Source organism: Lolium perenne, chromosome 1 (assembly GCF_019359855.2).
Source record: "Lolium perenne isolate Kyuss_39 chromosome 1, Kyuss_2.0, whole genome shotgun sequence".
In the NCBI taxonomy this organism is placed as follows: domain Eukaryota; kingdom Viridiplantae; phylum Streptophyta; class Magnoliopsida; order Poales; family Poaceae; genus Lolium; species Lolium perenne.
Window position 1 is genome coordinate 245,468,458 of NC_067244.2, and position 27,502 is coordinate 245,495,959.

Consider the following 27,502-nt stretch of genomic DNA (forward strand, 5'->3'; position numbering starts at 1 on the left):
ATATGAGCCTTTTTCGAAAGCTAGTTTAGCTTTCTTAAAGGGCTTATATTTCGGAATGGAGTTAGTATTTTTATAGCTATGTAGGTATAGAGCTGCATTTCACATGGAAATAAATCAACGTCCAAATAACATATACATCAATTATATTTGAATATTTTCTTGAAACTTGAAAAACATATACGTCAATACTGATATTATAATTGTTCAAAATGAAATCGAAACAGAAACTCAATTCGGCTCCCGGGTGCGTATGATCCCTATACCATAAAAACATATTTCCAAGTGTTAAAAAGTTTTGATAAAAAAATTTACATGTACATCTCCATAATATATGTGTATTCGTCAAGTTTCACGAAAAAATGATATTTTTTGTAGTCTAAGCGAAAAAGAGAAAATTTATCTTGTGGCAAGTCTTTGTTTCAGCACCGAATTTTGTCTTTTTTACACACGCCACATGACATGTCGATTTTTCATGAAACGACTTTGTGAGCGCGTAGCACATGAAGATGTACGTGCGAAATTTTTGTTTCAATTTTTTTTGACATTTTAAAATGTGTCTAACATGTATTTCAAAATAAAAGGAGCATATGCTCCCATGTGCCAAAACATCACTCCCAAATCGAAAGGATAACATTTATACTAGTATCGAATCATTTGCATGCAAGACTATTTTTCTCCTGAAAAGTGAAAACACGAGATATATTTACTCAAACAAGGCACACATTAATAAAGTAGCTAGCAATCTAGTAGTATATATTTATGCGAGTGAACTACCAAACTGAAACGAAGACTTTGATCTGCTGCCAAGGCTACATATCTTCTCCCATAGTTCCACTAAAGCCAAAGGGCAGTTTGCTTTGAGCTCAGCATACTCTTGGCTTGCCATTAACGCCTCCATTTGCACTCTACTACCTAAAGAGGCAATAAACCGAAGGCAAGCCTCATTTAGCACACCGCAATGATGCTGATCAGCCAAAGCGAGGGTAGCCAGCACGGTCTTCACATCAATATTCTCGGAAAGGATGCCTTCACATTTAGTCTTCAGCGTGTCTATGGCATAGCGATCTGCGGCGACGAGCAAATGCCGGATCATCTCGTTGTAGTCAGTGCGGCCAAGATCATCCAATGCAGGCAGTGAATCGGTGTAGACAAAATTAAGGAGGGCCTCAAAGACAGCGGGTTGAATGTCAGCGATGGTAATCCGGTCCATATCGTTTTCCCTCAGACTACTCATAGTGGGAGTAACTTCACTAGTAACTAAGTGTCCAACTCAGCAAATTTGCTTATGTGGCAGTGAGTTAATGAGGAGAGAGGAGGATGGAGTAACATAGCTAGTTACTGTAACATCACATTTCTCAAGATACAATGAGTCTATAAGCTAATTAATAAAGACATATATGATACTACTTTGATGTTACTAACCACTATGAAGGTAGTAACATAGAGTAGTAACATGTGCATGTTACTAGTAGTAACATGTGCATGTTACTACTCTATGTTACTTCCCACTATGACTAGTCTCATCGCCCCATATAGCTCGGCTTTGAAGACAGGCGACCGCATCGCGAGCACCCTTCTGTGGGCAGGAAAATCCTCTCCCTCAACCTCGAAAATCACGTCGGTGTGCTCTGTGAAGGCCGTAATGTCGGCCGGCGGCAGCTCGGCGAAGGATCTCACATCCTTTTGACCGGCGGTTGTTGGAACTAATCTTGTTATTAGGCTGAGTTTAGATCTTTAGACCTTGTTTGTTTGATGAGTTGAGCAAGTAGCGATAGCAGCTGCGGCAGTGTGCGTGTGCACGTAGATGTGTGTTCACGTGTGGGCACAATGCAAAGCTAAGTCAGATCAGTTAGTTGGGTTAGTCCCGTGCAGAGGCCGGGGCATCGCTCCCATATCGAAAAAAAAAAAAGAATTGATGCATGTGTGGCCGAGTCGTGCGTGGCCGTTGAGAACGTGTGCGTGTAGTTAGCTAGTGGAGAGATTAGTGGATCAAGTAGTTAGTAGCTTGACCATGTGTGCGTGGGTGTGTGTTTCCACTGCTATTTAAGGACTTGTAATCAACTGAGTTACTTCAATGAGAATTTTTTTTCGATAAGGGGCGCTTTATTACTTAAGAGTTTTAAGCCATTACACCCGGCCTCTGCATATCTTAGATGCACACAGCCGTTGTTTAGTCTTGACACAAAAAAAGGCGAGATTACATATCATATTGATAAAATGTAAAGACGCCTAAACTGGAGGAGCTTCGATCCTTAGATTATGCTGCCATCCATGTAGGGAGAAAGTATCCCTCGCCGTAGCTTCCAACCGTGAACAGACCTCCGTAAATAGGTCTCGGTGCTCCACACGCTGGAGCGACGACCATAAGCGGAGGGTGTTGGTACACCGGTATATAACCTGCAACAGAGAAGAATTAGTACCATTAAACAATTTATCATTTCTACATAGCCAAAGCGACCAAATAATGGCAATCGCTCCCACCCTAATATGCTTCTTAAACCTAGGATCAATGCCATTTAGCCAATTCCCGAAGATATTGGTAACACTACGTGGCTGATACAAGCTCGAAGCTAACTGGATGATTGACCATATAGACCTAGCGAACCTGCAATTAAAAAACAAGTGCTTTATTGTCTCCTCCTGGTGACAGAAAGCACATTGTTTACTCCCTTGCCAATTCCGCTTAGCTAGATTATCTTTGGTGAGAATAACGCCTTTGCGGAGGTACCATCCAAATACCTTTATCCGCAAAGGGATTTTCAACTTCCAAAGTTTATTGTTATTAGGTGTATCGATTGGAACATCTGGATGAATTAGTGCATTGTACATGGAAGCTACCGAAAATTTACCATTTTCATGTAGATTCCAACGAAATTCGTCATGACCAGGTTGTAGATGAACATTCGCCAAACGTTGAAGTAAGGCGTTCCAGTCCAACAACCTCTGTCCTAACAAATCCCTACGGAATGTTACATTTGGAGGAGAATTGTCCATCACCTTAGCGATGGTCTCATTTTTGTAACGCACTATAGAATACAAAGCGGGATATTGTTCTCGGAGGGGTGTGCCATCAAGCCACCTATCCTCCCAGAAACGAATTTCCGATCCATCCTTAATGGAAAATGTACCATGACAGAAGAAATGATTCTTCGTTGCCATTAGTCCAGCCCAAAAATGAGAATCACCTGGTTTCCAAGTAATCTGTGATAATGCTTTTGTGCCAATATATTTCCTTTTAAGCATTGTTTGCCAGGTCCCTTCCTCCGTAAGCAGCCTGAACAACCACTTACCTAGGAGAGCAGTATTCTTGACCTCTAGGTCATGAATACCCAGCCCTCCTTGGTCTTTAGGACAGCAAACAACACTCCATTTTGTCAATCGATATTTCTTCTTCTCATTATCTCCTTGCCAAAAGAATCTTGACCGGTAGTAGTCCAGTTTTTGTAAGACTCCTTTCGGCAAGAGGAAGAAAGAGACCATATGCAGTACCAAATTCGTTAGTACTGAATTAATAAGAATCAATCTTCCTCCAATGGATAATAACTTGCCTTTCCAACTGCTAAGACGTTTCTGAAGTCTTTCCTCGACTAATTTCCATTCGGCAATCGTGAGTCTCCGAAAATGAACCGGAATACCCAAATACCTCATTGGAAACTGGCCCTGCCCACAACCGAACAACTCGGTGTAAGCGTGGACTTCATTCTGTGCCTCACCGAAACAAAACAATTCACTTTTATGGAAGTTAATTTTTAGACCTGATAATTGCTCAAACGCCGAAATAATCAATTTCAGGTTTGTGGCTTTCAGAAGGTCGTGTTCCATGAAAAGAATTGTATCATCGGCGTACTGAAGAATAGAAAGTCCCCCATCCACAAGATGTGGGACTACCCCTTCAATCAGGCCGTCCATCTTAGCACGTTCAATCATAATAGCAAGCATATCAGCTACTATATTAAATAGCATTGGTGATAAGGGATCACCCTGTCTGAGACCTTTTAGTGTTTGAAAGTATTTGCCAACATCGTCATTGACTTTGATGGCTACACTACCCCCAGACACAAAGGAATTAATCAAAGCACGCCATTCAATAGAGAAGCCTTTCATGCGGAGTGTCTGGTCGAGAAAAGACCATTTCACTTTGTCATATGCTTTCTCAAAATCAAGCTTTAAAATAACCCCATTCAACTTTTTGGTATGTAATTCATGGACCGTTTCGTGCAAGATGACCACCCCATCCAGGATGTTTCTCCCTTGCATAAAAGCAGTCTGAGACGGTCGAACTACATGATCCGCAACTGAGTTTAGTCTAATAGTGGCCACTTTCGTGAAGATTTTGAAACTGACATTAAGAAGGCATATGGGTCTATATTGTTGTATCATTTCTGCCTCATTAACTTTCGGTAACAAAATTATCTCTCCAAAATTTAGACGAAATAACTCTAGTTGTCCGTCGTGAAGACAACTGAATAAAGCAAGAAGGTCCGATTTAATGGTGTCCCAAAAGATTTGATAGAATTCAGCTGGGAAACCATCCGGACCTGGAGCTTTGTTGTGTTCCATTTGGAAAACGGCCCTTCTTACCTCCTCTTCAGAGTATTGAGCGGTAAGAAGGTTATTCTCCTCCATAGACACTTGGGGTATATCATCCGTTCGGGATTCATCCAAAGAGAAGGATCCTTCCTCTGGAGCTCCAAACAGATCTTTATAATAACTGGTAATATAAGCCTTAAGATGTTCCTGACCTTCAATGATACCTTCGTCCTGAATAAGATTATGAATACGCTTCTTCCTATGCTTGCCATTGGCAATGCTATGGAAGTACCTTGTATTCGAATCTCCTTCAAGGATGAACTGGCTTTTAGACCTTTGGTACCATTTGATTTCCTCCTCACGGAGTAATCTCGCAATCTCAGCATTTGATTGATTTTTGAGTTCAATCTCTTGCGTAGAAAGAGGCCTCATCTCAGCCAAAGCTTCTAAACCATCAATAATGGTTGAAAGCCTTAGCTTTTCTTTTTTAAGAATGCCTGTTATCTGACGTGCCCATCCAGTAAGGTGACTGCGTAACAAACGCATCTTTTTGTTCCACCTTATTATGGGAGAGGACGCTCGTACAGGTCTGCTCCATACATTTTTAACCATCTCATGGAAGCCTTCCCGCTGTAACCAACCCAATTCAAATTTGAAACGGTGGTTAATTGGCGGTCTGGATGCTTCAGTGGTTAAAAGTATTGGTGCATGATCAGAAAGACGTTCGAGTCGCTCGAGAGCCCTTACAGATACCATAGGGAATTTAGATTCCCATTCAACATCCATAAGAACTCTATCAAGTTTTTCAAACGTGGGGTTAGGGAGACTATTTGCCCATGTGAATTGTCTCCCAATCATCTCGACTTCCTTCAAATCAAGGCTGTCAATAACAACATTGAAAATGAAGGGCCAATGATCATCGAACCGGCCTTTACTTTTCTCGTGGCGAAACCTAAGCAAATTGAAGTCTCCCCCAATTAAAATTGGATGTGGATTATCTTTTGCTAGGTTTACCAGCTCACGCAGAAAGTCAGCCTTAAATTCATCCTGAGCAGCCCCATAAATAGAAACTAGACTCCAATGGAAATTGTTAGCTCTGTTCCGAATATGGATCTTAATATGATAATCTCCACTCGAACTTGCTAGAACTTCCATGGTATCTGATCTTACTCCTACCAGAATACCTCCCGACCGCGGGGAGGACTAGATATCCACTCAAAGTCCAAACCGCCAGAAAGACGATTAAGTAGACTTTGAGAGAAATCACGTCTGCCAGTTTCAGAAATAGCAACAAAATCTAAATTGTGATCTCGTATACAGTGAGCGATATGTAGATGTTTAGCCAAGTCTCCAAGACCTCTGCTATTTGAAAACATACCATTCATTGAGCAACAATTGTAGATTTTGAAACCTTTACCCGCTTCTTGGGTTTTTTATTGGATGAAGATTTTGACCTACGGCAAGACGCTTGCAGTTCATACAAAGAACCTAGCATCGCCTCATTCAAATCTCCCTCCGAGACAATACCCACTAGATTAGAGATAAGCTGACCATCCATTGTGGCATTCGCTTCCTCATCATCTAGATCAGTATCATCAACCACATCATGAAGCTTAGGACTGACTTTGAGTCTGTCAAATTCCATGTGCCTCAAGACATTGGTGGAAAGATTAATTTCAGCTAAGTTATTACCAAGTTTCACGCCTACACTAGATAGTTTAGAATAAACATCTGGAGTGGAGAAATTGAGGTATGATCTAGCTAAAGGTGACGTACCAGCTCCATCCAGATTTTGGATGGCTTTGCGACGCATGGCCTTCTTGAGCGTGTCCTCGTCTGTCGCCGAAGACCCATCAGCTGCCACCGCATGTCGACCACTCCGACGTGAGAGTGGTGGCGGTGCAGCCGAAGCCTTTGGCGTAGGAGATGGAGTGCAACATCCAACGTCCCTGGAGAACGGCACCTCGACACCCTCACGTGACAGCTCAGTCGAAGTAGACGCTGCCACGAAAGGTGGAGGAACCGGCCCGACGAAGGTGGACGAAGCATGGACGGCTGTCGAAGGGGCAGCCTCCATACCGGTCCGAAGTCCTGGAGACGCCGAAGAAGTCGCGCTCGACGCCGCCTGCTCGACCGCCTCCCGGGGCAGAGATGGGCCAGCGCACGGTGGCGGGGTGATAGTCGAGGTCGAACCCGCCACCCTGGGAGCCTCGGCAGCACGTCCAGCCGGAGCTGGTCCCGCTACGTCGCGAGACGCGCCGACAGCGGAGTCTTCCCTCCGTGTCACAGCCGTAGAGGGGGAGGCTGCCTCCGAGCGACTTGGCTCAACAGTGTCGGCCACTGCCTGCTGCAGCCCAGGCGTAGTAAGCGTAAAAGGAGCAGCCTCCCTTGCAACCACATCAAGAACAGCAGCTGCGGGTGGGCGAGGCTGCACCAGCGAAGAGCTCTCCACAACGGAAACAATAGGCAGACGAGGCGCCGCAACCAAGCCGGGAGAAACAACACGAGCCCTGCTAACAATCTCAATCGCCTTGGGAGTCTTCGGAAACGGGTTGAAAGGAGTAACAGCATAGATGGTAGCATGGTTCTCCCCAAGACAAGCTGCAACACCCTTACCATGCGACGAAGAAGCGGAAGATGGTGGGAGAGAAGGGTCCGCATCCATGTTATTCGAAGGAGAGGTATCCTGATTCGCAGCCCCGGGATTAGAATCCGAGCCTTTTGACTGTCCAGCACCATCATTGCCCGGATCATCTCCTTTACGACGCCAAAAGTAAGGAACAAAAGCAACATCTGGCACGAAATCCGGCTGCTCCTGGCGGAACAAAAAATCATAGACCTTAAAATCGACAGCCACCGTGACCCCAAGACAATAACAACCCTGCTTATCGACCCTCTGCTGGAGATTCTTTGGGTCCATCATGGCCACCCGAAGACGAACCACACCACGGCTGCGCAAGGTGACTAGGTCCACATCCACCGGGGTACCAATAAGAGAAGCCGTTGCCCATAAACCGAGGAAATGGCGAACTGTGTGAGGTACCCCGTCAACATGTACCCAAACCTTCTGAAGCTCATGCTTGTGCTGAACATCCTGGACCTGCCAAGCAGTGATAGTCATCTGAGAGGTAGAAGAAGGGACCCCCATCTGCATACCATCCATCCTCTTCAGATCATCGGCGGAAGGAAAGCTGACCAAGAAGGCGTCCGCCCCATGAGGGATTGCTTCCCATTTCCACTGCGAGCTCAGGTGGCAAATTCTTGCAAGAAGTTTCTCAATCTCTACCGCCTGCACCGGCTCTCCAACAATTTTAACAAGAGCCGTAGGAGAACCTTTGGGAGCAAGATGCGCTTTAAAAGCACTCCCCGGAAGCTGAAGAAAAAGGGATTCCTCACATCCAGAACCTGCGACAAAGGAAAGCTGTCTTGGCATTTTCAAAGTGGGACAACGCATAGTTGGGTGAGCACCATTATCACACACGAGGCAGTAGTGTTGCACTTTGCAGTCTTTCGATGCATGGGTATCAACAGCACATTTCCAACACTTGACAGCCTTCTTCGCTGGATCGACATCGGACTCGGGAAGCAACTCAGCAGGAGGAACAGGTACACCCAAACACTACAGGAATCGCGGTAGATGCCGACGGCCTTCGACCCTCGGCGTAGCACGCGCTTGCCCTCGGCGTACGATACGCCGACGGGCCCCCTCGGCGTAGCTCCTCGGGGAAGATAGGCCTCGGCAGAGCACACGCGGCCCTCGGCGTAGAGGCCGCCGTCGGCGTAGCCGCAGAGGGCCGACGGCTGGAACCGCTCGTCGGCGTCGCAACCCTCGGCGTAGCACGGTGGCCGGCGCCGTCCGGCTAACGTCCGTTTGGGCTACGCCGAGCGGCGCCCCGTCGGCGTATGGAGCCACGTGGCAGGACCTGGGGTGCCCTGGGCGGCGCTACGCCGAGGGGCGCCCCGTCGGCATACGCCCACACGTGGCAGGACACAGGCTTCCCTGGGCGACGGTACGCCGAGGGCCTCCCGTCGGGTTACCTCCACACGTGGCGCGGCCTGGGCGTCCCCGGCAACGGTACGCCGAGGGCCTCCCCGTCGGGGTACCTGCACACGTGGCGCGGCCTGGGCGTCCCTGGGGCGGCGGCGCTACGCCGAGGGCCTTACCGTCGGGGTAGGGGGTGCAATTTGGTCCATTTACGGACGCGTGGCGCGCCTGGTGGATCTGGGAGCTACCCCAGGGTATACCCGTCGGCGTAGAGGGTGCAATTTGGCTCATTTTTTTCGTTTTTTGCTGTTTCGCGCGTTTTCCAGATTTGACAGGATACACAAGCACATATAATTCACATGAAATTCATAGGCATGAAGTGCAAATACATATAACATCAAGTGCATACATAGTGTCATAGTACCATAGGTTGCATACATAGTGTCATAGTGACATGGGATGCATACATAGTGCCATAGTGTGCATACATGCATGGTGCCATAGTGTCGATAAGAGATACAATGCGACAACTAGAGGAGCTCGTCGCCGCTAGACACCGGCCCGGGCCGATTCCTTCCGGTAGAAGCTGCGGAAGAACCACCGGGAGAAGGACCGGGAGAAGTACCGGGAGAAGTACCGGGTGTAGCACCGGGAGAAGGACCACCATGATGAACCGGTGTGATCTCCCTCCCACCACCCTGGTTTCCGGAACATCCCGTTCCCTACACACATGTTCCCGAGATGTTAGCAATTTGCGAGGCAAAGGAAAGCCGTAGTATTCGGTTTGGCGAAGAACTTACCGTTGTTCTCCCATAGTACTCCGCAGCGAAATTTTCCTTCGATGGCATGTTTGGCGCCGGCCCCGGAAAGGGAGGCATCGGCCCTAAATCCACTGTCTGTCCAGTTTGATTGGCCACCATCGACGCCTGCAAGATAGTTTACATGTCAGTCTTTGAAGAAATGAAGCATCAAACTAGGGGAAAGTGGGACTTGTCATCATTTGCGAAAACAAAGGTTGGAACTTACATGTATATATGCCATGTACTCCATGAAGTGCTGCTGGTGCTGGTTGAAGGCCACCTGATATTCTTGATGAGCGACCACGTAGGCCGCCTCGAAGTCAGGCTACAATTTCACAAATTCATGTCTCGTTAGCACTTAGCAATGTATGAACGAAAGTCGGAAAGAGGATGGAAATGAGGGAAACTTACGTCGTATGCGGGTTGTTGCCGAGCCCGGCGACGAGGCGGGAGAGGGGGGCTGTCCTTGGTGAGTCCCGCCTTGAGACGCGTGAAGGTCGTGGTGAGGGTATGCTTGACGGCCTTGTTCAGCATGGCGAGACGGCCATGCGGCAACCCTCCGGACGACAGGACCAACGACTCCTCGTCGACCTCCGCGCTCATGGGGTCATCCACCTCCGGGTGACGATGCCTCACCATCTCGCAGTAGTTCTCGACGTAATCGGCGTAGGTGCCGAAGTACTCAGGGAGCGAGGGCTGAGGCTGCGAGAGATCGGGCTTCTTAAGCCGCATCTTGTTGTATATCTCGAGGTCAGACATCTCCTCCTCGGGTCCTAACGCGGCCCTCTGCATCGCGAAAGGAAATGTTGTGAGTACCAACTTTGAACCTGAAGGAAAATAAAATGTATACATACCGTCTTCCCCTTGTAGCGCTCGTAGCTGAGGTTTCCCCCACAGTGTGTGCCACCGTCGCCTCGGTTCTCCGCGTTCCGCCTCGCCACGGCTGCAAAGTCCTCGTCCATCTTGAGCCACCTCGTCCTAACCATCTCCTCCCATGCCTCGGCATGCGGCTCGGCCCAATCGGGGATAACCTGAAAATGCAATACTCAACTCAATCTAATGCAATCGCAACTTAGTAGCAATGTAGAATCTCATTGACATTTTACTCACCGACATGTAGTCCTCCACCGTCATCTCGTACTCGGCCTTAGCATTCTTACCGACAATGTCCGGCTTATGGACCCTCTCGCCTCTCTCTGCCCAGAAGTGACCCGCGGACGTGATCCTTTGGTTGTACCACACCTGCGGTGTCAACCTCTCACAAGTCGCCCGCAAAGTCCTGTTCGCGGCCGCCTCCTCAACCTCGGGCGCCACACGATAAAAACACTTCAATCATGCAAAAAACAATTGTGAGATTCATGAGTTAGAACATTGGGGTCATCAAATATGAACGAAGCTCGAGAAAATATGTCTTACCCAAAACTTTCTCATCACGGCCTCGGCAGCCGTCGGGAAGCCTACGCCGGGGCACTCTCGTAGTCCGTCCAAGTAGTGGCTAGCTTCATCTCGCCAGCTGGGACGATGCCGAGGGGATAGTACTTGCCCGGCCAGAACTTCCTAAGCAAAGCTCCAATCATGCCGCTAGGCAGGCGCCCCTTGACCCCGGAGGAAATATCCAATTGCTGCACATGAAAATCAAACATTAGCACATGAAAATCAAACATTAGTACATGAAAATCAAACATTAGTACATGAAAATCGAAATTGCCAAATTAGTACACTTACTCGGTGCCGGCGGAATTATAAGGGTCTTCGCCTCATGGGTCTTAGGCTCCTTCCTCTCGTCGGGGACTCTCGCTTCCCCACGAATCTTCAGTGCCTTCGGCCGCCCATCCTCCTCCGGAGTCTCAAACCCGCGGCTAGAGTCCTCCTCGGCTCTAGACTCCGTCTCCGCCTCCTCTCTAGACGTCCCCTCCAAAAAGAACCCGGAAGCAACGTCGCACGAAGCCGAGGGTGGTGGCTCAAAGTCCGGTCCTCCCGACCACCTCCACCTCCACCTCCACCTCCTCCCAAGCCACCTCCAGCTCCACCACCTCGTCCCCGTCCTCGTCCTCGTCCTCGTCCTCCTCCTCCTACCGCAAAGTCCTCGTAACGCGGATTGCGACGCGGTTCCCTCTCACTCCTTCTAACATTGTTCTTGCGTTGTTGCATCTTCTTAAGCAAGCTCGACGAGTCCTCCTTGCCGCCGCTCATATTGTTCAATCACCTGCATTGAGAAAGAGAAAACAATTAAGAAGCATGTTGAAAAATATATAAATAGTAAGCATAAAGACACTAAACAATTAAGAAGCATGTTCAAGAATATATAAATACTAAGCATAAAGATACTAAGCAATAAAGAAGCATGTTGAAAAAAATATAAATACTAAGCATAAAGATACTAAACAAATAAGAAGCATGTTGAAATATAAACACATAAAAGACCCTCACCAGCCGTCATCAATCTCATCGTCAATCTCATTTTCTTTCTCCTTGCCACTATCACTATCACTATCTTTTGAGTAGTAAGTTGGATTTTGATAGACGGGTGGAGGCTCATCATCGCTATCATCTTCCACTTGTAACTTCTCGAGCATATCTATGTCCTTTAGATCCACCACTGACTCACCACGAGTTTACGCATCGTTCCTGAGGTCCTCTTCAAGAACACATTCTAACTCAAAGTGCCCGAAGTCCTCTTCCTCTTGATAGAAAATTCCCTCGTATGTTACAGGGTCAATGTTGTTGTAATCGTCCTCGGAGGGAATCGGTAGGTTACCATGTGGCGATACCTGGAACACGACTTCCCGGCCGTTGAGGGCCGCTTTCTGGCATGGGTACGGCAAATAATAAACTTGCTTGGCTTGGTGAGCAACAATATAGACATCGGCTCCGGTATAGGTGGTGGAAGGCTTAACTTCAACTAACCCAATGGACTTGGTAATTCTCTGTCCACCTCTTGGGTCGAACCAATGACACTTGAACACAACGAGATTGAGTTGTTTGTTTGTACGGTTGAAGGTCAGCTCGTATACATTCTCTAACCTCCCGTAGTAATCAAAGGTATCGGATCCTTTAGTGAAGACACCAGTATTTATCGTTTTTGGATTCGCCCGGCCCTTCTGGTGTGTCTCTGTATGGAATCGAAACCCATTCACGTCATACTTCTCATACTTCATGACGTCACGGTTACAACCTTGGGAAACACATCTCAACTCATCTGTCATCTCAACGTTTGCATCAGCTCCCTACAATCACGGTTCAAATTTGTTGTGTGCATTAGTTACGTGGAATAACAGGGACAAGTCACATATTGGTAGGTAAGAGGGACAGCTTAGACATTACTTTTTTCATGAACCAAGACACAAAGTTTATTTTTACTTCGGAGCACCCTCTTTCAGAGAGTCTCCAACTCCGCGCCCGTGGGATCGCGCGGAAGCCACCACTGTTCATCCGTGAATTCGCTGAAAGGATACAATAAGCATTAGACCGAGTTGAGTGTAGGTGATCGAAACTAGATACAATAAGCATTACACCATGTTACCTAATGAAATCGTGACCGCCATCGTCGTCGTCCCCCCCCACCACTTCCTTCATGTTCATAAGCACATAGAGCATTATGCAATCCTTCTCTTCCCTCTCCAATCTATATTTTTGTCCTTTACCAGCCTTGCCACCGGGACATTGGAATAGTTGAAGCTTGGGGTCATTCATGGGCACGTCGACATTGTAACGAGAGACCGGGTTATGCAGAGTGGGAACTTCATCAGGATAGTACGTTGTTGCGGCATCTGCCATCTCCCGAAGGCACGTTGCCTCAGCTATGCATGCTTCAATCTTGGCTTTGTTTCCAGTTATCTTCCGAATATACTTGAACTCTCTCTCAATACAAAGCTGCCACCGAAACCGCACTTTGGGCCACCCAATAGTGCCTCGTTTGCGAGGTGCACAATGAGATGTGCCATCGGAGTAAAGAAGCCTGGCGGAAAGATCATCTCCAAATTGCATAACAACTCCGGCACTTGAACTTGCAGCTTCTCAATAACCTTAGGACATATCCGCTTAGCACGTAGCGTGCGGAAGAAATGGCTCAACTCCGCGAGCACTCGCCATATTTTCTCGGGGAGATACCCTCGAAGCATCACCGGCATCAGCCGCTCAATCCATATATGATAGTCGTGACTCTTGAGCCCGGTGACTTTTCCCGTCGAAAGATTGACTCCCTTGCTCATATTCGAACAATAACCATCAGGGAACATCACAACGTATTTTAGCCACTTGAATGCCTCCTTCTTTTGGATGGAATCAAGGCAGAAGTCGGCGTGCGGCTTGAACCAATTCTTTCGACGGCAGTAGGACGTTGCATGTGTAATTTCTTCCTATCACGAGCTTCTCAACATCAACTCTAGCCTTGACATTATCCTTTGACTTCCCGGGAATGTTTAGGCACGTGTGAAATAAGGACTCCGCGACATTCTTTACGGTGTGCATCACATCGATGTTATGGGGCAGTTCGAGGTCCTTGTAATACTCGAGCTTCGTTAAGGCTGCCTCGTGAGTCCAGTTGTGCGTTACACCATATCCCTCAAATTGATGGCCAGATTCCGATGCCGCTGGCACGAGAGCACGTAGCTCGGCATCAACAGCTATACCATCGAACTTTGGCACCTCTGTTACTTCATGCACAACTTTGCCTTTCTTGAAGTTCTTTTTGTCTTCTACGAACGGATGCCTCCGTTTGAGGTACTGCCGATTCGTGTCAAACGCAACATACTTGCGACCCTTATTTAGCCAAAGGAACTCAAGTCGATGCCTGCACACTGGGCATGGCCATTTACCAGCTGTACACCATCCACATGTTAGGGCGTACCCAGGCATGTCATGCATGGTATACTGCAACCAAACTTTCATGCAGAAGTTTGTCTTCGATGCTCGGTCGTACGTCAACGTCCCGTGGTGCCAAGAGTGGTTCAAATCTTCCACAATCGGCTGCATGTAGACACTCAAGTTCTTCCCCGGGTAATGGGGCCCGGGAATGATCAGCGACGTAAACATGGTCTTCCTCGTCATTAGGACTCCGGGAGGAGATTGAGCGGAATTACAAACACGGGCCAACAAGCGTAATTGGAATTCGACATACCATATGGATTGAAGCCATCCGTAGCTATCGCAATTCGACATTCCGAGCATCCGCTGCCATATGGGGGTATTTTCTATCAAAGTTCTTCCATGCATTGCCATCGGATGGATGTCCCATCTTCGTCCGCCCCGATTGTCCTTTATTCGAGTCCCCATCTTGTGCCACGTCATCTGTTTGGCGGTCTCCTCAGTCAAGTAAAGCCGCTGGATTCTTTTTATGAATGGGAGATACCGAAGAATCGACTTTGCGATCTTTGACTGCCTCACCTGACCATCCTTTCCCGTTACCTCTTCATACCTAGAGGCCTTACAAATGGGACAGTACTTGTCCTCCGCAAACTGTTTCAGAAGAGAACACAGCCATTTTCACAACAGTCTATCCTTTGATAATCCATGTTGAGCGCCGACATGAGTTGCCTCGTCTCGTGCAGGCTTTTAGGCGAGACAATGCCCTTTGGGCAACATGTTACGATTGTTTTCAGACTTGCTTCGAAGCCGTCACGGGTGGTGTTGTACCGGGTCTTGTCGGCTAGACATTGGGAGATGGCATCGAGCTGAGAAATCTCGGCGCCATCGTACAGAGGCGTCTTAGCAGCGGCTATCATATCATAGAAGGCCTTCGCGGGCAGCTCTGGTTCCTCCGGTTACGGAGGTTCCTCCGGTTCTGGCGGTTCCTCCCGTGAAGGTGGCGACTACGGCATGTGGGCATCGACAAGATCATCTAGAAAGTCTCTAACCCCATCGTACTCATTGCCATTGAGCCGCTGCCGCATCACCTCACCTCTGTCACGTTCGTGCTCATCAAAGTCGATCTGCGTGACGTAACGAGGCATATACCCATATTGCGAGAAGGTGTTTAAACATGTCATCCTTTCCACGACGGTGATGCTTCAAGCAACGATTGCACGGGCAAAGTGGCTGAACCTTCATTTTTTGTACCACGCGCCAACTCCTTCACTAAATGCCAAGTCTTCCTTATCCACTCATCTGTTTTATTAGTCGCACTAACACGGCCGGTGTACATCCATCCATTATCAGCCATCCTCTGCTCTATTGGAAGCCAAACGACAAGCATAGCATTTATATCAAATAGGAAAATGCATCATATTTTAATTTTTTAACAGGCAAAACGAATGCATCAACCTACATCTCTACTAGGTGGGCTCCTAGCAGCCGCCGGATCCGTAGATTGAGTACGTTCTCCATGCTCTACCCCGGTCCGAGTCAAAATTTGGCAGCACCTCCCCGCTGCTCTCCCGATACACGTCTCGCCAAAAAGACAAGAGGATGTGCATCCGGAGAACAACGGTGAGGCGCTGCCGAAATCTGACTCGGACCGGAGCAGAGCATGGAGAACGTACCCAACTACGGATCCGCCGATCCCGTAAATGCCGCAAGCGTTACGGTTGAAAATATGCCGACCACTAATGCATATTTATCCACGTAACGCTTGAGGACGGGAAGTGACACCTAGGTTACGCAACTTGACTTGGAAAATGAATCTAGTGACATAAATAAAATGCGGAGAAGAAGTTCGAAATTTTGCTCACCCTCGGCTGTAGAGGAAGTAGTGGAACAACCGGCGAGAAGCGCGTCAAGATCCGGGATCGTCACGCCGGGGTGCTCATGAAGAGGCGGTCACGGCATGGCCTATTACAAATTCACCAAATTCACATTATTAGACATATTTCTACTAAACAATCCGGTGGCGGCTAACAAATTAACTAAGCAAAAAATCCTAACTAACTCGGGTAAGATATGAATTCGGGCCAGTCTTAGTATAATTTGGAGCAAACCATGTACCGTAGTAGTAGCGAAGAAGCTAACATACATGGATGTGTTCCTTGTAGCTACCATCGTAAACCTCTGTTATGATTAACTAAGCAAAAAATCCTAACTAACTAACTAACAGCTAACAAATTTCTATTTCTAACTAACTAACTAACTAACAAATCCTAACTAACTAACACTAACTAACTAATCCTAACACTAACTAACACTAACATATACTGCGGGAGGAGATCGATGGCCGGGTGGCGCGGGAGGAGAGGGCCGAGGGGCGCGGTGGCCTGCGAGAGGAGGGGCTGGGGGCGGGCGGCGCTGGCGGCGGGCGGCGGGCGGCGGCCGGCGACGGCGGCGGCCGGCGACGGCAGCAGGGAGGGGCGGGGACGGCGGGTCGTGGAGGGGCGGGCGGCGGCCGGCGGCGGGCCGGCGGCGGGCCGGCGACCGGCAGTGGAGGGGCGGGACGGCGGGTGCCGGCGGGTGGCGGCGGCGCGGCGGCTCGGGAGGCGGGCGGCGCGCGGCGGCTCGGGAGGCGGGCGGCGGCCGAGGGAGGAGCGGGCGCGCGGGAGGAGGAAACGCGAGCGGGAGGAGGAAAACGCGAGCGCGCGTGCGTGGCCGACTGGTGCTTGTTATCCAAATCCCCAGATACGCCGAGGGCCACCCTCGGGTTACCCCCGTCGCGCCCATACGCCGAGGGCCACCCTCGGGGTAGCTGTTTCGCCCGGGCCGACCAGGTGGACCCTGGATTAATGTTAGGGTTGCCAGATACGCCTAGGGCCCCAGATACGCCTAGGGCCCCCCTCGGCATAATGATTTTTTTTAAATTTTTGTTTTTTTTTCTTTCATTGTTTCTTCTAAGTTCTAACAATAATATACTAGTAGTAAAATAATTATAGCATCTTACCTGCAGATTCCCTCTGGTACATGAAACCCTAACCTCAGAGGCCCGTAGATCTCCCCCTTTAACCGGGCGCGTGGAACATGCGGTATGGCCGTATCGGGCACGTGGAACATGCGGTATCCCACTTCCGTCTTTTGCAGTGGTTACTAGGACGCATAAAATGACGCCACGCGGCTCCGCTCGATTTTTGGCTCCTTTTGCTTTGCCAATCGCGCAAAACGGGGCCGCCGGGACATGCGGTATGGCCGCACCGGCGCGCGTGCACCCGTCCGCCAACGCGCGAAACGGAAAACATTTAGCACATAAAATGACGCGTCCTAGACCTAAAAACATTTTTCCCTCCATTTATTGAGCGAAGGAAAGTGTCGAGAGTTCAAATCCGGACAGTTTCCAGCGGATTCGGCGGGGCACCGCGGGAAGCGGGTGGGATTCCCAGATGGCTTCCGCGCGCATATGGCATGTGATAGGTGGTGCGTAGGAGGTATCCTACCGCCGCGCGGAGGTCCCGCGCGATACTGAAATGCGCGCCATGTAGCTGCTTCACAAAAAAAAGCCCTTCCGGCACCCCGAAAATGGAAAAACCGTCGCCCGTGGTTCGGATTGGAAATCCGCGACCGGGGCCTTGCTTCCCATCCTAAGGCCCACGCACGTGCCAAATATGGCCTCGTTCCGACAAACTATGTGGTGAAACGGGCCGTTTCCTACTCATTTCCCCTAAAAGCCATAGAACTCCGGACGAGATAGCCCTGTTCGTGAAGGGTTCTCCAAGATAATTGCCGTATCCCAGTTCCGTCTTTTGCAGTGGTCACTAGGACACATAAAATGACGCCACGCGGCTCCGCTCGATTTTTGGCTCCGTTTGCTTTGCCAACTGCGCAAAACGGGGCCGCCGGGACATGCGGTATGGCCGTACCGGGCGCGCGCGTGCACCCGTCCGCCAACGCGCGAAACGGAAAACATTTAGCACATAAAATGACGCGTCCTAGACCTAAAAACATTTTTCCCTCCATTTATTGAGCGAAGGAAAGTGTCGCCCCAGTTCAAATCCGGAAAGTTTCGAGCGGATTCGGCGGGGCACCGCGGAAGCGGGTGGGATTCCCGGATGGCTTCCGCGCGCATATGGCATGTGATAGGTGGTGCGTAGGAGGTATCCTACCGCCGCGCGGAGGTCCCGCGCGATACTGAAATGCGCGCCATGTAGCCGCTTCACAAAAAAAGCCCTTAGGCACCCGAAAATGGAAAAACCGTCGCCCGTGGTTCGGATTGGAAATCCGCGACCGGGGCCTTGCTTCCCATCCTAAGGCCCACGCACGTGCCAAATATGGCCTCGTTCCGACAAACTATGTGGTGAAACGGGCCGTTTCCTACTCATTTCCCCTAAAAGCCATAGAACTCGGACGAGATAGCCCCGTTCGTGAAGGGTTCTCCAAGATAATTGCCGTATCCCACTTCCGTCTTTTGCAGTGGTCACTAGGACGCATAAAATGACGCCACGCGGCTCCGCTCGATTTTTGGCTCCTTTTGCTTTGCCAACTGCGCAAAACGGGGCCGCCGGACATGCGGTATGGCCGTACCGGGCGCGCGCGTGCACCCGTCCGCCAACGCGCGAAACGGAAAACATTTAGCACATAAAATGACGCGTCCTAGACCTAAAAACATTTTTCCCTCCATTTATTGAGCGAAGGAAAGTGTCGCCCCAGTTCAAATCCGGACGGTTTCCGGGATTCGCGGGGCACCGCGGAAGCGGGTGGGATTCCCAGATGGCTTCCGCGCGCATATGGCATGTGATAGGTGGTGCGTAGGAGGTATCCTACCGCCGCGCGGAGGTCCCGCGCGATCTTGAAATGCGCGCCATGTAGCCGCTTCACAAAAAAAGCCCTTCCGGCACCCGAAAATGGAAAAACCGTCGCCCGTGGTTCGGATTGGAAATCCGCGACCGGGCCTTGCTTCCCATCCTAAGGCCCACGCACGTGCCAAATATGGCCTCGTTCCGACAAACTATGTGGTGAAACGGGCCGTTTCCTACTCATTTCCCCTAAAAGCCATAGAACTCCGAACGAGATAGCCCTGTTCGTGAAGGGTTCTCCAAGATAATTGCCGTATCCCAGTTCCGTCTTTTGCAGTGGTCACTAGGACACATAAAATGACGCCACGCGGCTCCGCTCGATTTTTTGGCTCCGTTTGCTTTGCCAACTGCGCAAAACGGGGCCGCCGGGACATGCGGTATGGCCGTACCGGGCGCGCGCGTGCACCCGTCCGCCAACGCGCGAAACGGAAAACATTTAGCACATAAAATGACGCGTCCTAGACCTAAAAACATTTTTCCCTCCATTTATTGAGCGAAGGAAAGTGTCGCCCCAGTTCAAATCCGGACAGTTTCCAGCGGATTCGGCGGGGCACCGCGGGAAGCGGGTGGGATTCCCAGATGGCTTCCGCGCGCATATGGCATGTGATAGGTGGTGCGTAGGAGGTATCCTACCGCCGCGCGGAGGTCCCGCGCGATACTGAAATGCGCGCCATGTAGCTGCTTCACAAAAAAAAGCCCTTCCGGCACCCCGAAAATGGAAAAACCGTCGCCCGTGGTTCGGATTGGAAATCCGCGACCGGGGCCTTGCTTCCCATCCTAAGGCCCACGCACGTGCCAAATATGGCCTCGTTCCGACAAACTATGTGGTGAAACGGGCCGTTTCCTACTCATTTCCCCTAAAAGCCATAGAACTCCGGACGAGATAGCCCTGTTCGTGAAGGGTTCTCCAAGATAATTGCCGTATCCCACTTCCGTCTTTTGCAGTGGTCACTAGGACGCATAAAATGACGCCACGCGGCTCCGCTCGATTTTTTGGCTCCTTTTGCTTTGCCAACTGCGCAAAACGGGGCCGCCGGACATGCGGTATGGCCGCACCGGCGCGCGCGTGCACCCGTCCGCCAACGCGCGAAACGGAAAACATTTAGCACATAAAATGACGCGTCCTAGACCTAAAAACATTTTTCCCTCCATTTATTGAGCGAAGGAAAGTGTCGCCCCGGTTCAAATCCGGACGGTTTCAGCGGATTCGGCGGGCACCGCGGGAAGCGGGTGGGATTCCCCGGATGGCTTCCGCGCGCATATGGCATGTGATAGGTGGTGCGTAGGAGGTATCCTACCGCCGCGCGGAGGTCCCGCGCGATCTGAAATGCGCGCCATGTAGCCGCTTCACAAAAAAAGCCCTTCCAGGCACCCCGAAAATGGAAAAACCATCGCCCGTGGTTCGGATTGGAAATCCGCGACCGGGGCCTTGCTTCCCATCCTAAGGCCCACGCACGTGCCAAATATGGCCTCGTTCCGACAAACTATGTGGTGAAACGGGCCGTTTCCTACTCATTTCCTAAAAGCCATAGAACTCCTGGACGAGATAGCCCCGTTCGTGAAGGGTTCTCCAAGATAATTGCCGTATCCAGTTCCGTCTTTTGCGGTGGTCACTAGGACACATAAAATGACGCCACGCGGCTCCGCTCGATTTTTGGCTCCGTTTGCTTTGCCAAGCTGCGCAAAACGGGGCCGCCGGGACATGCGGTATGGCCGCACCGGAGCGCGCGCGTGCACCCGTCCGCCAACGCGCGAAACGGAAAACATTTAGCACATAAAATGACGCGTCCTAGACCTAAAAACATTTTTCCCTCCATTTATTGAGCGAAGTAAAGTGGCGCCCCAGTTCAAATCCGGACAGTTTCCAAATGGATTCGGCGGGCACCGCAGAAGCGGGTGGGATTCCCGAGATGGCTTCCGCGCGCATATGGCATGTGATAGGTGGTGCGTAGGAGGTATCCTACCGCCGCGCGGAGGTCCCGCGCGATACTGAAATGCGACCAAAGTAGCTCCTTCACAAAAAAAGCCCTTCCGGCACCCCGAAAATGGAAAAACCGTCGCCCGTGGTTCGGATTGGAAATCCGCGACCGGGGCCTTGCTTCCCATCCTAAGGCCCACGCACGTGCCAAATATGGCCTCGTTCCGACAAACTATGTGGTGAAACGGGCCGTTTCCTACTCATTTCCCCTAAAAGCCATAGAACTCCGGACGAGATAGCCCTGTTCGTGAAGGGTTCTCCAAGATAATTGCCGTATCCCACTTCCGTCTTTTGCAGTGGTCACTAGGACGCATAAAATGACGCCACGCGGCTCCGCTCGATTTTTTGGCTCCGTTTGCTTTGCCAACTGCGCAAAACGGGGCCGCCGGGACATGCGGTATGGCCGTACCTTCCGAGCGCGTGCACCCGTCCGCCAACTGTCGAAACGGAAAACATTTAGCACATAAAATGACGCGTCCTAGACCTAAAAACATTTTTCCCTCCATTTATTGAGCGAAGGAAAGTGTCGCCCCGCTCAAATCCGGACGGTTTCCGGGATTCGGCGGGGCACCGCGGGAAGCGGGTGGGATTCCCAGATGGCTTCCGCGCGCATATGGCATGTGATAGGTGGTGCGTAGGAGGTATCCTACCGCCGCGCGGAGGTCCCGCGCGATACTGAAATGCGCGCCATGTAGCTGCTTCACAAAAAAAAGCCCTTCCGGCACCCGAAAATGGAAAAACCGTCGCCCGTGGTTCGGATTGGAAATCCGCGACCGGGGCCTTGCTTCCCATCCTAAGGCCCACGCACGTGCCAAATATGGCCTCGTTCCGACAAACTATGTGGTGAAACGGGCCGTTTCCTACTCATTTCCCCTAAAAGCCATAGAACTCCTGACGAGATAGCCCTGTTCGTGAAGGGTTCTCCAAGATAATTGCCGTATCCCAGTTCCGTCTTTTGCAGTGGTCACTAGGACACATAAAATGACGCCACGCGGCTCCGCTCGATTTTTTGGCTCCGTTTGCTTTGCCAACTGCGCAAAACGGGGCCGCCGGGACATGCGGTATGGCCGGACCGCGCGCGCGTGCACCCGTCCGCCAACGCGCGAAACGGAAAACATTTAGCACATAAAATGACGCGTCCTAGACCTAAAAACATTTTTCCCTCCATTTATTGAGCGAAGGAAAGTGTCGCCCCGATTCAAATCCGGACAGTTTCCAGCGGATTCGGCGGGGCACCGCAGGAAGCGGGTGGGATTCCCAGATGGCTTCCGCGCGCATATGGCATGTGATAGGTGGTGCGTAGGAGGTATCCTACCGCCGCGCGGAGGTCCCGCGCGATACTGAAATGCGCACCATGTAGCCCGCCTCAAACCACAGCCCTTCCGGCACCCCGAAAATGGAAAAACCGTCGCCCGTGGTTCGGATTGGAAATCCGCGACCGGGGCCTTGCTTCCCATCCTAAGGCCCACGCACGTGCCAAATATGGCCTCGTTCCGACAAACTATGTGGTGAAACGGGCCGTTTCCTACTCATTTCCCCTAAAAGCCATAGAACTCCGGACGAGATAGCCCTGTTCGTGAAGGGTTCTCCAAGATAATTGCCGTATCCCAGTTCCGTCTTTTGCAGTGGTTACTAGGACACATAAAATGACGCCACGCGGCTCCGCTCGATTTTTTGGCTCCGTTTGCTTTGCCAAGTGCGCAAAACGGGGCCGCCGGGACATGCGGTATGGCCGTACCGGGCGCGCGCGTGCACCCGTCCGCCAACGCGCGAAACGGAAAACATTTAGCACATAAAATGACGCGTCACACTTGTACATATATGTTAGGGGCAGATGCAAGTTTTCCAACAATTCTGACGCTCCGGTGATCTGTATCTTGGGAAACCCTAGGGCGGGGACCCCGTAGATCTACCCCTATAGCTTTCTCCGTGCGAGAGTTTACCAATGTAATTTTTTACTTGTTTTGGTTTATTTAGGACATATGTACATGGAAACCATAGGTTGGGCATACTTTACCATAAAATAGGCTCCATTTTAGCCGTGGCGAGAGTTTCCACATACAAATCCTGGATTTTACCAAGTGTTAGCCCATGTATGCGGAAATCGTCAACAACGGGTACATCCAAGGTTAGCCAAACCTTACATCACACTTGTACACATATGTTATGGGCATATGCAAGTTTTCCAGCGATTCCGACGATCCGATAGTCTGTATCTTGGGAAACCCTAGGGCGGGGACCCCGCAGATCTACCCCTATAGCTTTTTCCGTGCGAGGGTTTACCAATGGATTTTTTTATTTTCTTTGCTTTGTTTAGGACATATGCACATGGAAACCATAGGTTTGGAATAAAATAGGCCACAGATGAGCCGTAGCAGGAGTTTCCACATACAAATCCTGGATTTTACCAAGTGTCGGCCCATGTATGCGGAAATCGTCAACGCGGGGTACATGCAAGGTTAGACAAACCTTACATCACACTTGTACACATATGTTAGGGACAAATGCAAGTTTTCAAGCGATTCCGACGCTCCGGTGATCTGTATCTTGGGAAACCCTAGGGCGGGGACCCTGCAGATCTACCCCTATAGCTTTCTCCGTGCGAGGGTTTACCAATGGATTTTTTTAATTTCTTTGCTTTGTTTAGGACATATGCACATGGAAACCATAGGTTTGGAATGAAATAGGCCCCGGATGAGCCGTAGCAGGAGTTTCCACATACAAATCCTGGATTTTACCAAGTGTCGGCCCATGTATGCGGAAATCGTCAACGCGGGGTACATGCAAGGTTAGACAAACCTTACATCACACTTGTACACATATGTTAGGGACAAATGCAAGTTTTCAAGCGATTCCGACGCTCCGGTGATCTGTATCTTGGGAAACCCTAGGGCGGGGACCCTGCAGATCTACCGCTATAGCTTTCTCCGTGCGAGGGTTTACCAATGGATTTTTTTATTTGCTTTGCTTTGTTTAGGACATATGCACATGGAAACCATAGGTTTGGAATGAAATAGGCCCCGGATGAGCCGTAGCAGAGTTTCCACATACAAATCCTGGATTTTACCAAGTGTCGGCCCATGTATGCGGAAATCGTCAACGCGGGGTACATGCAAGGTTAGACAAACCTTACATCACACTTGTACACATATGTTAGGGACAAATGCAAGTTTTCAAGCGATTCCGACGCTCCGGTGATCTGTATCTTGGGAAACCCTAGGCCGGGGACCTTGCAGATCTACACCTATAGCTTTTTTCGTGCGAGGGTTCACCAATGGATTTTTTTAATTTCTTTGCTTTGTTTAGGACATATGCACATGGAAACCATAGGTTTGGAATGAAATAGGCCCCGGATGAGCCGTAGCAGGAGTTTCCAGCGATTCGGACGCTCCGGTGGTTTGTATCTAGGGAAACCCTAGGGGGCGGGGACCCCGCAAATCTACCCCTAGGGTTAGGGTTAGGGTTAGAGTTAGGGTTAGCAATGGACTTTTTTTCCTTTGTTTTAGGTCATGTGGTGGCAAGTATGGATCCATGCTATCTAAGGTTTTCCTCCGGTTCACCCCACCGGTGAGTTCTGCCCTATACGTCCAGGACATGCCTAAGTGCCGTCAGCGCATGTGCGTGTAGCCGAAAGACCCCGGGGGTACAACATTAGACAAACAACACCACACCATGCTGGTGGTGGTGTTTTGTTGGAGAAGAACACATGGGTATATATAGGGAGGCGAGGGGCTGAAACGGCGAGAAAAGTTGGCGGGAGAAAATGGCGGGAAAAATTGGCGGGAAAGATTGGGCGGGAGAAATGGGCGGGAAAAAGGAAAAAAAAGATGGATGCTAAGCCGACGGTGCCCCTCGGCATAGGCTAGACAGCTGACGTCATTTTGGCGGGAGGGGCGGGAGGATTCGGCGGGAGAAATTGGCTCAGCTACGCCGACGGTGGCCCTCGGCATAGGCTTCACGCCGTCAAGGTTCAGTTAGGGCATGGCCGCGGGGCGACGGGACGGGGTCGCACCCTCAACCTATGCCGAGGGCCGCCGATACGCCGAGGGCCACCCTCGGCATAGCGTGTCATACGCCGAGGGGCGCGATACGCCGAGGGGCGCTTCGAGCAGCTGGGCTGACCGGGCAGTACGCCGACGGCCCCGACATTTGGCCGTCGGCGTACGCCACGGCCGTCGGCGCAGCGCAGCATTCCTGTAGTGAAACTAGAAGGGCCAGCATTTGCCATAAACTCACCAAAACCAGGAACAGGAGGCGGAACAAACGGCCCTTGCTGTTGCTGCTGCGCTACAGGCTGAACGGGTATCGGAATACTATCCTGTTGCACAGCGGCACCTTGCTGCCCATTCTTCTTCTTCTTGCGCTTTGGCTTTGCGGCATTTACATTCTGGACAGCCGGCCCTGGTAATTGATGCTGAAAATGAGGATAGAACGGAGGCTGGAACTGCCCCGCCTGTTGGTACCCGGGTTGCTGGAAGAAGGGTGGTCCTTGATGGAAACCAACCGCAGGCTGCTGGTACGTCGGAGGCATGTATGCCGGCGGTCCCGGCTGACGCGAGGGCGGCTGCAGCGGAAAGACCGGCATCGCCTGGGAGTGCCCTGCCCCGAACAGCAGCGGCTGTTGCGCGGGAGCTTGACCTCCAACAGGCGCCATGGCCGGAGGGCGACCAGGGTTCGGCAGCGAGGGCGGCTGCAGGGGAGGGGGCGCGCCAGGCGCCGGGGGCCGGGGACCCTGCACCTGCCCAGCCATGCCCAACCCACCCTGAGGTCGCTGCCCAGCCATAGGCCGCGGCAACCCGGTGGCGACGACCGCGGCGAAGGAGCGATCGAGCGGAAGCAGCGAGGAGGAGGAGGTTGCCGGCTGAACCGAAAGAGGAGGAGGAGCCGGCGATGAAGAAGAAGGGCCCGGCCGCGACGGCGGAGGATGCAGGGACGGCGGCGGCGACGAGGCAGACGGAGGCGAGGTCGAGGGAACGATTGACGAGGGAGCCGTCGCCCTAGGGTCGTCCAACTTTCCCCACAGCGATCGAAACCGACGGACCAGATGTTGCCAACCGAAACAGCGGCTCCGATACGTGCCATGCAAGGGAGCTGCATGCGCGCGAACACCGCCCGTAACGTCCGCGGAAACGACGCGCTGGACAACGGTCTGCAGGCGCGGCGCTGGCTCCGTCTCCGGCGAAGAAGCCAGTGAGTCGAGGTGCAGGAAGTCACCAAGGACCGGCGGAGGCGTGACGCGTCGACGGGGCGCAGGTCCGCGCCAAGAGCCGGCCCGCGGCGGCCGAGAAAGGGAGAGACCGGTGGGCGAGGACGACGCCGACCGCCGTCGCACCTCCGAACCCGACGCCGCCCTGGAAGACCGCGTCGGAGACGTCGACGAACCATCCGGCCTCGGGGAAGAACCAGCCGACGAAGACGACGAACCAGCGGAGTCAGCAGCTCTACGCTCCCAGAACCTTGACGCCGGCGTTGGGAATCCAACGTCCGTCCAGAACTCCTGAACCAGCTGTTCGCGGGACTTCCGCGGACGCCGAGCATCCGCATCCTCGGCGCTTTGCGAAAGCACCTCGGAGGATTCCTCCGGCGCGAGCATCTCTTCACCAGAACTGTCTACTTCAATGAGAATAGAAGAGAAAATGTAGCACTTGTGGCTGCCAAGGGAGAGTCTCACGGCAAAGCTGTTTTGTTCCTCCTTGGCTTATGCGTGCGTGTGTGGAGTTTCTCAACGCGTGTGTTCTTAGTCTTCTTCCACCTTGTGTTTGTGTGAGAGATTGAGAGAAGAGGTAGAAGAAGAGGGGCTGCAAGATTGCAGCTCCTTCAGCGGTGATGACGCACTCAATGGTGATGCCGCACTCGATGGTGAGGCGATCGTCGTGAAGGTAAGGCGACGCCTCGAGCTCGCTCTTTAGCTTGAAGTCGAGGCGACCTGAGCACTGGCTTCTTTCGGGTTCGGTGTCGAATTCGTTCGTCCCTACCATCGTATGCGGCGGCGCAGATCCAGTGACGTCCACGAGACTGATGTGGAAGGACGCCCTCACCCTGGTGCCCTCGTCCTCGCTCATTAATTGGAGGAACGCCCCCAGCGCAGGGAATTCCTTTACACGACCCTGTAATCCCCCGGTCAAGACGACAATTACCCAGTCGAAGCCGCCGACGGTGAACACGGCCGACATTGCGCGTGCGGCGTTTAGCTCCCTGTGCAGGCTGTATCCTGAGATCTCGAACACGTGAGAGCCGTGCACCTTCTTCGCGGCCACGTTGCAGCCCTCCTCCGTCTTTGGGATCAGGTCGTCGTGGTAGCAGAAATTCATCGCCGTCAGCTCGGTGCGGCGCGTGGTGGACGTTATGCCCCCCATGGCCGCGCGCTTCGCTTGTCTTGCTCGGTCGGGGTTGGGGTTGGGGCGATGCCGCGACTTGTCTTGCCTCGACCGGAGCTGACTGTTTTGTTTTTCTTGCTAGGGTTAGTCGTCCGAAGAGGAAGAAGACGGGATCGAGGACTTTTGTAGGAACTGGGCGATGTCTGCGTTGGACCCAGACCCGGATTCGAACGTCAGACAGACTA

At 51.4% G+C, this 27,502-nt stretch overlaps 2 protein-coding genes across 2 annotated transcripts; both read right to left on the bottom strand.

Moving 5' to 3' along the window:
* Positions 1-757: 757 nt before the first annotated feature.
* On the bottom strand, positions 758-27,296 carry LOC127339401 (BTB/POZ and MATH domain-containing protein 2-like). The gene is made up of 3 exons (XM_051365263.1): positions 26,789-27,296; positions 1,513-1,703; positions 758-1,213 (listed from the first exon to the last, which is right to left on the bottom strand). The coding sequence occupies exons 1-3, from the start codon at positions 27,294-27,296 to the stop codon at positions 758-760; spliced, it is 1,155 nt and encodes a 384-aa protein (XP_051221223.1).
* LOC139835025 (uncharacterized) lies at positions 8,924-10,734 on the bottom strand. The gene is made up of 6 exons (XM_071824969.1): positions 10,426-10,734; positions 10,170-10,346; positions 9,727-10,101; positions 9,542-9,640; positions 9,316-9,441; positions 8,924-9,237 (listed from the first exon to the last, which is right to left on the bottom strand). The coding sequence occupies exons 1-6, from the start codon at positions 10,447-10,449 to the stop codon at positions 9,046-9,048; spliced, it is 993 nt and encodes a 330-aa protein (XP_071681070.1). The 5' UTR covers positions 10,450-10,734; the 3' UTR covers positions 8,924-9,045.
* Positions 27,297-27,502: the final 206 nt, after the last annotated feature.

Bases quoted from the DNA above. Each gene is read 5' to 3' on its own strand.
- LOC139835025 (XM_071824969.1), bottom strand. From the start codon at position 10,449: ATGACGGTGGAGGACTACATGTCG. The intron at 10,102-10,169 runs GTATGTATACAT...TTCGCGATGCAG, and splicing joins AGCGCTACAAGGGGAAGACG to AGGGCCGCGTTAGGACCCGA. The intron at 9,442-9,541 runs GTAAGTTCCAAC...ACTATCTTGCAG, and splicing joins AGTACATGGCATATATACAT to GCGTCGATGGTGGCCAATCA.
- LOC127339401 (XM_051365263.1), bottom strand. From the start codon at position 27,296: ATGGGGGGCATAACGTCCACCACGCGCCGCACCGAGCTGACGGCGATG. The intron at 1,704-26,788 runs GCATCACCATTG...TAACAAGATTAG, and splicing joins TCGCCTCACCATCGAGTGCG to TTCCAACAACCGCCGGTCAA. The intron at 1,214-1,512 runs ATAGTGGGAAGT...CTGAGGGAAAAC, and splicing joins ATGGGGCGATGAGACTAGTC to GATATGGACCGGATTACCAT.